The sequence below is a fragment of the Sus scrofa genome, chromosome 4, assembly GCF_000003025.6.
Source record: "Sus scrofa isolate TJ Tabasco breed Duroc chromosome 4, Sscrofa11.1, whole genome shotgun sequence".
NCBI classification, from domain to species: Eukaryota; Metazoa; Chordata; class Mammalia; order Artiodactyla; family Suidae; genus Sus; species Sus scrofa.
The window spans coordinates 16,247,228-16,259,801 of record NC_010446.5 but is presented as its reverse complement, the minus strand read 5'-3'; the positions used below and the strand labels follow the sequence as shown (position 1 = coordinate 16,259,801).

The window sequence follows — 12,574 nt, the reverse complement described above, 5'->3', positions numbered from 1 at the left end:
CACGTGGGTGTGGGTATGTAGTTTAACTTTCAGACATTTGACTTTTTTTTTTAAATTGAGGTGTAATTGACATAACATTTTATTTCAGGTGTACAACATGATGGTTCAATATTTGTATACATTGCAAAATGATCACCATAATAAATCTAGTTAAAATCCAAGACTTGTTCCTTTTTTTTTAAGGGCCGCACCTGCGGCATATGGATGTTCCCAGGCTAGGAGTTGAATCAGAGCTGTAGCCGCTGGGCTACACCACCACCATAGCAACGCCAGATCCGAGCCACATCTGCTACCTACACCACAGCTCACGGCAACACCAGATCCTTAACCCGATGAGCAAGGCCAGGGATCGAACCCACAACCTCGTGGTTTGTAGTCAGATTCGTTTCCGCTGTACCACGACAGGAACTCCTGAGACATTTTACTTTTAAATGTGTTTATATAACTCATGTGTTGGTTCTCTCTACTCTTAGGTTCTTGGAGTGCTGAGTCAGGATGGTATTATGAGATTTGTTAATATACAGACTTGTAAACTTCTTTTTGAAATTGGGAGCCTTGATGATGGAATTACTTCATCAATAATTAGCCCACATGGACGGTACATTGCAGCTATCATGGAAAATGGAAGTCTGAACATATATTCAGTTCACACTTTAACAAAAGAAATAAATAAGGTATGTTAACAAGTAAACAATATCTTCAAAGATTTAAATATATCATCAAAAATAAAAACTTTAGGAGCTCACTTGTGGTACAGTGGGTTAAGGATTTGGCGTTCTCACTGCAGTAGCTGGGGTCACTGCTGTGGCACGGCTTTGGTCCTTACCCTGGGAACTTCATGTGCCACAGGTACGGCCAAAAAAACCACAGAACTTTGTTAAAGTTTTCTAACTTCCTTGGAGTTCCCACTGTGGTGCAGTGGAAATGAATCTGGTTAGTAACCATGAGGCTGCAGATTCGATCCCTGGCCTCGCTCAGTGGGTTAAGGATCTGGTATTGCTGTGAGCTGTGGTGTAGGTTGCAGACACAGCTCAGATTCTGCATTGTTGTGTCTGTGGTGTCGGCCAGCAGCTGTAGCTCTGATTTGACCCCTAGCCTGGGAACATCCATATGCTGTGGGTGTGGCCGTAAAAAGAAAAAAAAAAAAAATCCTAATTTCCTTGCATTAGTTTTTCTGGATGTGTTTTTGTTTGTTTGGGGTTTATTTTTGGGGGGGGTTGGTTTTTTTGGGTTTTTTGCTCTTAATCCCAAAGCCACGTTCTAGGCTTTTCTCACCTGTGCTCCATTCTTAAATTGCTGCCTTCATAAAAGGCATCTGTTGGGTGTGCCTGTGCCATTCAAAGTGCCCCTTTGATCTGCTTCCTAAAAGAAGTCTTCAATCCCAATCTCTTCATTTCTGTTTCTTTCTTCCTGTCTAGTTGGCCAGACATCTTGGAGTACTGTGACTATTTCTATTCCTTTATTTCCCAAATCTAGTCAGAACTAAGTCAGTAATCCTTAAATTTGAAATGTCTGCTATGTGCCACCCACCCGTTCTCCATCTCCCTGTGCTGGTGCTCATTAACTAGTCTCAAATACCAGCTATTTAAACAAACACACCAAAACTCAGAGCCCTCAGTGCCTGCCCCTGCTCTTTAATCCATCTTGTATATAACATTTTTCTAAAATAATACTTCACTCATTTCTAAAGTAATGCTACTTTAGTGACTTCCTTCCTTTTGCCTGGCTCCCAAAGTCCTTTATTCCTATGTAGTGACTCATATTTTCAGCTTCCCTCATTGTCCCCCCCAGATACCAGGTTCATTTCTGCACCTGTTATTACCCTGTTCATTTCATCTCAGATGTACTTCCTACTTACCTCACAGTCATCTAAAATTTTCCCAGCCTCTTGCTAAGTGCACTTGTTCTCTGTGAGCCTTGCCAACTCTGGAATTGCATCAAAATAGCCCTAAGAGGGACTTCAGTGATCACCGGGTCTAATGATGTCACTTCACAGGCAAAGAAACTCCTGCCACAGCCTAACCACACAGTTGGTCATTGGTGGGCCTGGGTGTTCTGTTCTTAGTATGATAATCTTTTTGCTATATGCTTGGTCCTTTTTATCTTTTTTTTCTAGTTAGATAGGTAATAAGTTCATATTACAGAGAAGAATTAAAGGATAAGCAAATAGCTAAGTCTCAGTATTCTCAGATAATACTGAAGTGTGTACCTGCCCAGTCTTTTTTCTGTGTGTGTGATGTTTTACAATCAGTCCTCGTCCTTCATGGGCTCTCAATTTGTGAATTTGCCTGCGGGTGAATATTTATTTGTAACTCTGAGATCAGCGCTAACCACATACTCACAGACATTGGCCTGCAGAGAGCAGCAGAAAATTGGAATTGCCATCATGTAGGCTCCACCTGAGGTCCTGCAAGGCAGTGCTCTGCCTTCTCATTTCAGCTCTCATACTGGGAACCAGCGTCCCGCTCATGGTCTACTTAGTGCCACGTTTTTCCCACCATTTTGCTCTTTAAAACGGCCCCCAAGCCCAGTCCTGACGTGCTGTCTAGTGTCCTGAGCACCCAGCGGCTGTGAGGCATCCCAGGGAGACTGTGCATGTGTTAGACAAGCACGAGGAAGTGCAGTGTTACCAGCCTGAGTTGAGTGCTAGTGAGTCAACGCTGTGTAGTAAATAAGTGGCTTTAAACAGAAGCACACACGAAACAAGGTTGTCTATTGATTGGTTGACAGAAGTGTGACCAGAGGCTCACAGGGACCTGATCCTGTGTTTCTCCTAGGAGCACTGCTTGAGTACTAACTTGGTACTTACTCAGTGCTTATGCCACTCTATAGAACATAACTACTGCAAATGGTGAGAGTCTACTTTGTGTGTGTGCACGTGCATACAATTTCTTTAAACATGGAATTATTCTCTATTGTTCTTGTACGCTTTGAAAATTTTAATATCATTATTCACCTTTTTTTTTTTTTTTTTTACTTTTTGCTTTTCAGGGCTGCACCTGCAGCATATATGGAAGTTCCCAGGCTAGGGGTGTAATCGGAGCTGTAGCTGCCGGCCTACGCCAGAGGCACAGCAATGTGGGATCTGAGCCACATCTGTGACCTACACTGCAGCTCACATCAACGCTGGATCCTTAATGCACTGAGCAGGGCCAAGGATTGAACCTCCGTCCTCATTGATACTAGTTGGGTGTGTTACCGCCGAGCCACAGTGGGAACTCCAGACATTATTCGCTCTTAATGAGCGTGTTTAGCTTCGCTTAATTTTACAAGAGCTCAATAAATGTTATTAATGGAAACAGAGATCTGAGAAGAACCAAGGTGAGGAAGAGTCATTGGTTTCCTCTCTGTTATTTGTTAAGCAAATTGAGATCATACTGACCACAAAGGCTAGCTTATAACAGAAGGAGGATAATTTTTTTTTGGCTGTGCCCACAACACGCAGAAGTTTCAGGGCCAGGGATTGAACCCAAGCCACAGCAGTGACAACACTGGTTCTTTAACCCACTGAGCCACCAGGAAACTCAGATAATTTTTTTTTGGCACATTACCACCACCAGCAGTGTCTTTATGGCTATTCTAAGCCCACAAAATGTCCAGGTTTATACAAATCTTTTTACCCATGTCCCATTCCTTCAAATCCTATCTTCATGCCATTTGAGAATTTTGGTACTGTGCTAATAATAAGTTAATTCCTATGTCTGTGTTGACATTTTAATACTCCTAAGGTGTGACAATCCAGGTTGTATCTCAGGCTTCAACTTTGGAGAGATTCCTTCGTGGAAGAACCATGAAAAATGTGGCACTAGAATAAGTTATTTTTCCTTTTTAGGACCGCACCTGCAGCATATGGAAGTTCCCAGGCTAGGGATGGGATCAGAGCTGCAGCTCCTGGCCTACACCACAGCCAGAGCAACACCAGATCTGAGCCACATTTGCGACCTGTGCTGCAGCTCACAGCAACACCAGATCCTCAACCCACTGAGCGAGACCAGCAATCAAACCTGAGTCCTCATAGATACTAGTCAGCTTTGTTACCACTGAACCACAGTGGGAACTCTCACAGTACTATTTTTGGTAAGAGCTATTGTTATTATATTTTGCATTATCCTTGTAATCTTTCTAGATGTGAATAAATAACAATGTATCCTAGAAAAACACTATAAAAAGACTTATAAAGAAGCAGTTAATACTTTAAATACTTTTCATACTTCATTTTTGTTTTTAAATTATTATCAATGCCATGTGTATTATAACCTTACCTCTGCTATACGTTTTACAGTGTTATTGTCTTACACATTGCAGTCCACAACAGGATACACTTTTTTGGCCTCCTGTAGTAGGCTTCAGGTTTCAAAAGCGGAAGTGCTGAGCTTATTAAGGCAACATGAGAAAAATCTTTGTTTGAAACCTCAAAGTAGTCTTTTAATAGTCTGTTATTTAAAACGAGTCAAGATGTTTGCTTTGTTCTGTTTATTTCTTTCGGGGGCAGGGGGCGGGGGTCAAAAAAGTTTGGTTTCTGCTTTGAAGAGCTTCCCTGAAGAGTAGTGATTCATTTTCTTTGTTACATCATCATGAAAGCACACGGTTCGGTTCTGGCTTTCATGACAGCTTGAATTCAAGGTGATGTGTATAATACGTATTTTTCTGAAATCAAATATGTTCACTTGGACGGTGGGGGGTATATCCCTTGTGTTCTTCTCATATGAAAGGAATTGGCATTTTGGCTTCAAGAAAAAAATATTTAAACATCACAAATCCACCTTTTCTTCGATCTGGGTCCAGGCTAATTACTAAGGGAACACTTGACAGTAATGGTCTCAAACATTTATTTATTTATTTATTTAGTCTTTTTGCCTTTTCTAGGGCCACTCCCACGGCATATAGAGGTTCCCAGGCTAGGGGTCGAATCGGAGCTGTAGCCACCGGCCTACGCCAGAGCCACAGTAACGCGGGATCCGAGCCACGTCTGCAACTTACATCACAACTCTTGGCAACGCTGGATCCTTAACCCACTGAGCAAGGCCAGGGACCGAACCCGCAACCTCATGGTTCCTAGTCGGATTTGTTAACCACTGCACCAGGACGGGAACTCCTCAAACATTTAAATACCTTGTGAAAGTCATTGTACTTTTAGTCATATTTAGAACTCAGAAAGCCAGAGCTGCTTTCTCTGTTCATTTCCTTTGAACAGGGAAGATCTTTTCATTTTAAAGAGGGTTATTCATAGAGAAAGATGTCTTAGTGAATCATTTTTTACCTTAAGTAAATTGAAGTTGTCAGGGCTTATTTTCCTTCCTGTTTTATGGGCGCCATATAAAAGAAGGCTTGGCATCTAAATCGTGCTGTCTAAACTGCCTCTGAGGAGGAGTTTCCATTGTGGCTCAGTGGTTAACGAATCTGACTAGCATCCATAAGGACGCAGGTTCAATCCCTGGCCTCCCTCAGTTGGGTTAAGGATCTGGTGTTGCCATCACCTGCAGTGTAGGTTGCAGACCCAGCTCGGATCCTTCATTGCTGTGGCTGTGGTGTAGGCCAGCAGCTACAACTCTGATTTGACCTCTAGCCTGGGAACCTCCATATGCCATGGGTGCAGCCCTAAAAAGCAAAAAATAAATATGCCTCTGAAGCTGTTGATGTGGTCAGGACTAACTGCCGTCTCCATGTAGATTAAAAAAAATGTAACTAAGGACAGAGAGGCAGGGATCCTGGGTCCCATGCTTTCAGAGGAAAGTCATTTGACAGTTTCCCTCAAAAGAAAATATCACTTGAGCCCAAAGAATGTTCAGGTGCTTCTCTCAGCGTTCTAGAGGGCCACTCTGCTGTAGGTTATCACTTTGCTACTCATTTTATCACGCAAGTGTTAAGAAAAAAAATGGAATGATACTGTATAATTTAAGCTTTCAAGGAATGATGTCTATTTTTCATTGTTAATCATAATCTTTATTACATCCTTCAAAGGAATTTGGCAGAAATTTGCTTTGATTCATTAGTCAACAAGGAAACATTCTTGGACATTTTACTTACGTTTTCTGCCTAAAGAATAATTATGTAAAGTTGCATTGTTAAATTGACCAAAGCAAATGTTGTAAATAATATAGTAACAGGACTATTTCCAAGGACAGCCACTGCATTTTTTTTTTTTTTTTTGACCTTTTAGCCACCTCCTCCTTTAGTGAAAGTGATTGAAGATTTGCCTAAGAGGAAAGTGAGTTCTGGTGATCTTAAGATGAAAGTAACATCAGGAAGAGTACAGCGGCCGGCAAAATCAAGGGAAAACAAAATGCAAACTAGAATATTAAAACAAGACCTGACGGGTAATTTTGAAAATAAAGAGGTAAGAATATATTAAACTTCGTTTGTCATGTCTCTGCTGTGGGCAAGTCTCATGATGTCCAGGCCGTCATCACTTTTCTTTCTCTTGGGAATTAAAGGAGAGTTATATGAAAAGAAGAAAGTCGTAACTGAAATTATAATAATATGCTTCTTCTTAAATTTTTTTTTTTTTTTTGGTTTTGGTTCTGCTTTGTTTATTTTTTAATTTTTTTAATTATTATTTTATATATATATTTTTTTTTTTAATTGTTATTTCCCAGTTTTTTTTTTTTTCTGTACAGCATGGGGACCCAGTTACACATACATGTATACATACTTTTTTCTCCCATTATCATGCTCCATCATAAGTGACTAGACATAGTTCTCAGTGCTACACAGCAGGATCTCATTGCTAATCCATTCCAAAAGCAATAGTTTGCATCCGTTAATCCCAAACTCCCAATCCATCCCATATCCATCCCACACCCCACCCCCCCCCGGGGGGAACCACAAGTCTATTCTCCAAGTCCATGATTTTCTTTTCTGTGGAAAGGTTTATTTGTGCCATATATTAGATACCAGTTAAAAGTGATATCATGTGGTATTTGTGTTTCTCTTTCTGACTTACTTCACTCAGTATGAGTCTCTAGTTCCATCCATGTTGCTGCAAATGGCATTATTTCGTTCTTTTTATGGCCAAGTAGTATTCCATTGGGTACAACACCACATCTTCCTAATCTGATTGTCAGTGGACATTTGGGTTGTTTCCATGTCTTGGCTATTGTGAATAGAGCTGCAATGAACATGTGGGTGCATGTATCTTTTTTAAGGAAAGTTTTGTCTGGATATGTGCCCAAGAGTGGGATTGCTGGATTAAACTTTTTAATGTAAAATTAATACATGTTGATTTTTTTTAAAGTCAGACAGTATACAATTGCACCATCCAATATGCTAGTCACTTGTGGCTATTTCGAATTAAGATGTGGGGTATGAGTGAAATCCACATCAAATATTGACATTTTATTGTGAACAGGAGTTCCCATCATGGCTCAGTGGTTAACGAATCCGACTAGGAACCATGAGGTTGCGGGTTCGATCCCTGGCCTTGCTCAGTGGGTTAAGGATCTGGTGTTGCCATGAGCTGTGATGTAGGTTGCAGACCTGGCTCAGATCCTGAGTTGCAGTGGCTCTGGCGTAGTCCGCCGGCTAGAGCTCCGATTGGACCCCTAGCCTGGGAACCTCCATATGCCACAGGAGCGGCCCAAGAAATGGCGAAAAGACAAAAAGTAAAAATAAAAAGTAAAGGATCCAGCATTCCTGTGAGCTATGGTGTAGGTTACAGACGCAGCTTGTGACGGTGGTGTAGTGGCGGCTACAGCTCCAATCGTCCCCTATCCTAACAACTTCCATTTGCTGCAGGTGGGGCCCTAAAAAGACAAGGGAAAAAAAAAGAAGGAAGAAAGAGAAAGTAGTACTGCTGTGAACATTCTAGTGCATATTTGGTGAACATAAAGATATGTGTCTATATAAACCTAGGAATGGAATTACTGGCTTATGGGCTGTGCATATGTTCAGTTTTAGTAAATATTGTCAAATCATCACCCAGGTGGTTGATTAAAACCATGGGGTTCCTGTTGTGGCTCAGCAGGTTAAGAGCCCAACATAGTATGTGTGAGGATGCAGGTTTGATCCCTCGCCTCACTCAGTAGGTTAAGGATCCAGCATTGTAGCAAGGTGTGGTATAGGTTGCAGATGTGGCTTGGATCCAGTGTTGCTGTGGCTATGTTGTAGGCCAGCAGCTCCTAACTTGGGAGCTTCCATCTGCCACGGGTTCAGTCCTAAAAAGACAAAAAAGTGAGGCCAGGAATTGAACCCTCATGGATACTAGTTGGGTTCATTACTGCTGAGTCACAATTGGAGCTCCAGGTTACCTGTTTCTTACCATAAACAACACTGAAATAAGTCAGAAAATCTGGCTTTGAGTCATGAGCCAAGACTTAACAGGCTTATGCCCTGGAGCAAGTCATTGAACTTCTAATCTGACCAAGACGAAACATCTCATCTGTTTCATATTCTTGTTAGTTAGGCTTATATAAGATGTATATGGCTTTATGATCCTGAAATCTAGAAAATATCTTCCATTAAAATAAAAATTTACTTAAAAAGGAAAAAAAAAAAAAGCAAAGGAAGAAAGAAAGTATCAGAATGCATTACTCTTGCTGCAGGGATTGACAGACAACAGCCCATGGGCCTCAAGCTCAGTATGATTTTTACATTTTTAAATCGTTACACTTTAAATAACTCTACAGATAGCTGCATGATATCCTTGATTTTGCATCTTGGCCTAAACAGCCTAAAATATTTACTCTCTGAACCTTTATAGAGAAAGTTTGTTCAGCTCTATTATAGGGTAAATAATATGTCATAAACTTTATTTGCTGTGTACATGCACACCCAGGAGAAAGAAAGAGTGTGTGAGTTTGTGTGTAGAGAGAATCCAGTGATATAAAACTTATTTATTTATTTACTTATTTTGGCCATGGAAGTTCCCAGCCAGGGATAGAACCTGAGCCACAGCAATGACAACACTGGAACCTTAACTCACTAGGCCACCAGGGAACTCCTAAAATATTTGTTATTGTGTTCTAGAGTTGAAAAGCCATTATGGACTAGATTACCTTTTCTGTTTTAAGATTATGTCACTCATTGATACTTTTCTTTTCTTTACAGAATGAGTTGTCAGATGGATTAAACAAAAAGCGTTTACAAATCTTATTAAAAGGCTATGGTGAATACCCAACAAAATACAGGTAAAATTTAAATTCTTGCATGTTAAATCAGTCTTATCCCCCAAAAGTTTCCTAGTTAAAATTATGCTTTAATTTCAGAATGTTCATTTGGCGCTCTCTGCTACAACTACCTGAAAATCATACTGCATTTAGTAATCTTCTAGATAAAGGTATTCACGTGGCGTTTCTCAACCTTGAGAAGACATACCCCATCAAAAGTAGGAAGCTACTCAGAGTATTACAGAGGTATGTTTAGTGTTTTGCAGCAAATTCTATCTCCCCCAAGATATTTATTAATTACAAATGGAAAAATAGTGATTTTATAGTAGAGACACTCAGCGGACACCACCTTAACCAAGTAATCAAATTTAAACTCACCAGCAGTAAAACCTATCAGTGTGTTGCACATCACTTTTGTGATACTCTTGCCAAGAATTTATAACCTAAGCCTATTCATGGGAAAATAGACAAACCCAAATTTCACCAAAAGTACCCTCTGTATCAAGTTTTTTTGTCATGTGAATGTATTATTTCTTCAGATAAATTTTAATAAGGTTTTTGGTCTGTATTTCCTTATTTTCTTCACAGAACCCTGTCTGCATTAGCGCACTGGTCCACCATCTTTAGTGATACACCATATCTTCCACTCTTGGCATTTCCATTTGTAAAATTATTCCAGAACAACCAACTCATCTGTTTTGAAGTTGTTGCTACTCTTATAAGTAAGTGAATAATGAAACCAAAAGTAGATACGTACATTTTCATGTGGTCTTTGCATCTTTGCAACTTTTAACACTTAAGAGTGTGAGATAATCAGACATAGAGGATAAATTGGACATTTATACATAAATAAACCCTTTTGCTTTACAGTAAAATTTGGATGGCTGCATTTTAGAAGATACTGTTACTGGCCTGATTTCATAAGTAAGAAGGAAGCAGATGCTTCATTTATTGAAAGTCAGTTATTATTCATGAGATCGCAGTAAATATATGAAGCATTTAGCACAAAATACCTAATGTGGCAGGTGTTGGCTGTTAGCCTCATTCTCATCACAGCTAACATTTGTTGAGATCTTTCCGTGTATTAAGTACCATTCTCAGTGTTTTGCCTTTTTAATTCATTTAATCCTTAAAACAGTCCTGTGAGGTAGGTGTTATTTATCATTATCCCCATTTTATAGATGAGGAAATTTCCCGGGGTTAGGTTAGTGGCAGAATAAGGATTTGAACGCAGGCAGTCAGAATAATCTATAGTTTGTTCTTCTGTTGTGTTTATTACTTCATCATTATCATCTGCACTAAACTGAATCACTTTTTTCACATTAGTAAAATCAGGTTAGCTAAATGGTTAATAAATTGCATCCAAATTAAACCCAAGAGTGGTTTAACAAAAGTAGCCAATTTTAAATGTATTTTTCTCGTATAAAGGAGCTAAGCATTTAGCTGTAACAGTAAAGTTCTGAAAAGTAGAAATGAAGAGATTGAAGCATGCATGTTGTCGGTATTTTAGTATATTTCTCTCCACATATTTTCATTCATCTTATTGCATTCACTTTAATAAATTTTTACCAATCTTTGGGGAAAATATACAAAAGAAAATTCACCAATATTTCTCTTCCTCAGAGACAATCTTGATAATAGTGAATTTCTTTTTTTTTTTAAGGTTGCAATCAGAGCATATGGAAGTTCTCAGTCTAGGGATCAAATCGGAGCTACAGCTGCCATCCTACGCCACAGCCACAGAAACTCAGGATCCAAGCCGAGTCTGGGACCTATTCCATAGTTCACGGCAACACCAGATCCTTAACCCACTGAGCAAAGCCAGGGATCGAACCAGCATCCTCATGGATACTAGTCATATTTGTTTCCACTGTGCCACAATGGGAACTCCAATGGTGAATTTCTTGTAAGAGTATTTTCCCCAAGTCATTAAATATCTCCAAAAACATAATTTATTGCCTCTATATTGTATTTCCACTGTGCCACAATGGGAACTCCAATGGTGAATTTCTTGTAAGAGTATTTTCCCCAAGTCATTAAATATCTCCAAAAACATAATTTATTGCCTCTATATTGTATTTTATCTCATATCGGTATACCATAGTTTATCTCCCAACTGTTAGACTTCTAGGGTTTTTTATTTTTATAATTATACTACTTTTATTTAACATATACATTGCTCTTACAAACCATAAACATTTTATTGTTATATTCCATAGTGTGTATGTTCTAGTTTAATCTTTTATCATTGAACATTTAGGTGGTTTCTAATTTTTATGTATTAAAAGTAACAATCTTATAACTCGCTTCACATTCATAAATTTATAATTTATTTTGGGTAGAGTCCCAGAATTGATATTAGTAAGTCATGAAATATAAACATTCTAATTGAATCCACAAAAGGGTTGTATACTAGTTTACCCTGCCAATAATAACAAGATTTAAAAGGAAAAGAAATAACAACAAAAGACCAACAATCCAATTTAAAAATGGGCAAAGACTTGAATGGGTGTTTCTCCATAGAGGATGTACAAATGGCTAATGTGCCCATAAAAAAGATGCTCAGGATGGTTAGTCATTAGGGAAATGCAAATCCAAACCACAGTGAGGCATCCCAGCTGTGGCTCAGTGGGTTAAGAATTCAAATTTAGCAGCTCAAGTCACTGCAGAGATGCAGGTTTGATCCCTGGCCCTGCATAATGGGTTAAGGATCCAGCCATTCAGCCATCTGTAGCTGCAGCTTGGATTTAATCCGTGGCTCGGGAACTTCCGTATGCCAAGGGTACGGCCATAAAACACACACACACACACACACACACACACACACACACAGAGTGAAACATTGCTGTATACCTGCTAGGATGGCTATAATTTTAAAAAAGAAAATAATAAGAATTGGCAAAGATGTGGAAAAATTGTTAAAAAAAAAGAGAGAGTGAGCTCTATGTATACGTGTGCTGTTTTCAAATTCCCAGAGTTAGCAGTGTCTGAAATATCTTAAGTACTTACTTGGTAAATGTTTTACTGAACTGGATTTTTGTTTTGTTTTGTTTTGTCTTTTTGCCTTTTCTAGGGCCGCTTACCGCGGCATATGGAGGTTCCCAGGCTAGGGGTCAAATCGGAGCTGTAGCCACTGGCCTACACCAGGGCCACAGCAACGTGGGATCCTAGCCATGTCTGCAACCTACACCACAGCTCACGGCAACGCCGGATCGTCAAACCACTGCGCCGCAGGGCCAGGGATCGAACCTGCAACCTCATGGTTCCTAGTCGGATTCATTAACCACTGAGCCACGACGGGAACTCCCTGAACTGGATTTTTAAAATTAACTTATTTAAGAGCAGCAGTTAAGAAAGTTGAAATATTTCTGTTAAAGCTTAGTCTTCCCAAGATTTTATTTATGACTTTTTTTTTTTTTTTTTTTTTGGCCTTACCCCACCCCTACCCTGAAGCACATGGAACTCCCAGT

The 12,574-nt window shown here is 39.6% G+C and overlaps 1 protein-coding gene across 15 annotated transcripts in view; it reads left to right on the top strand.

Annotated features, from left to right (window-relative positions):
- The window catches only part of TBC1D31 (TBC1 domain family member 31), a 72,390-nt gene that overhangs the window by 28,008 nt on the left and 31,808 nt on the right, over positions 1-12,574 (top strand). For all 15 annotated transcript variants that reach the window (XM_021088972.1, XM_021088962.1, XM_021088959.1 and 12 more), the window contains 5 exons: positions 474-674; positions 6,161-6,337; positions 9,046-9,125; positions 9,204-9,350; positions 9,693-9,826. In XM_021088972.1, coding sequence (XP_020944631.1) covers positions 474-674; positions 6,161-6,337; positions 9,046-9,125; positions 9,204-9,350; positions 9,693-9,826 — 739 coding nt within the window. The remainder of the gene's footprint in view (positions 1-473; positions 675-6,160; positions 6,338-9,045; positions 9,126-9,203; positions 9,351-9,692; positions 9,827-12,574) is intronic.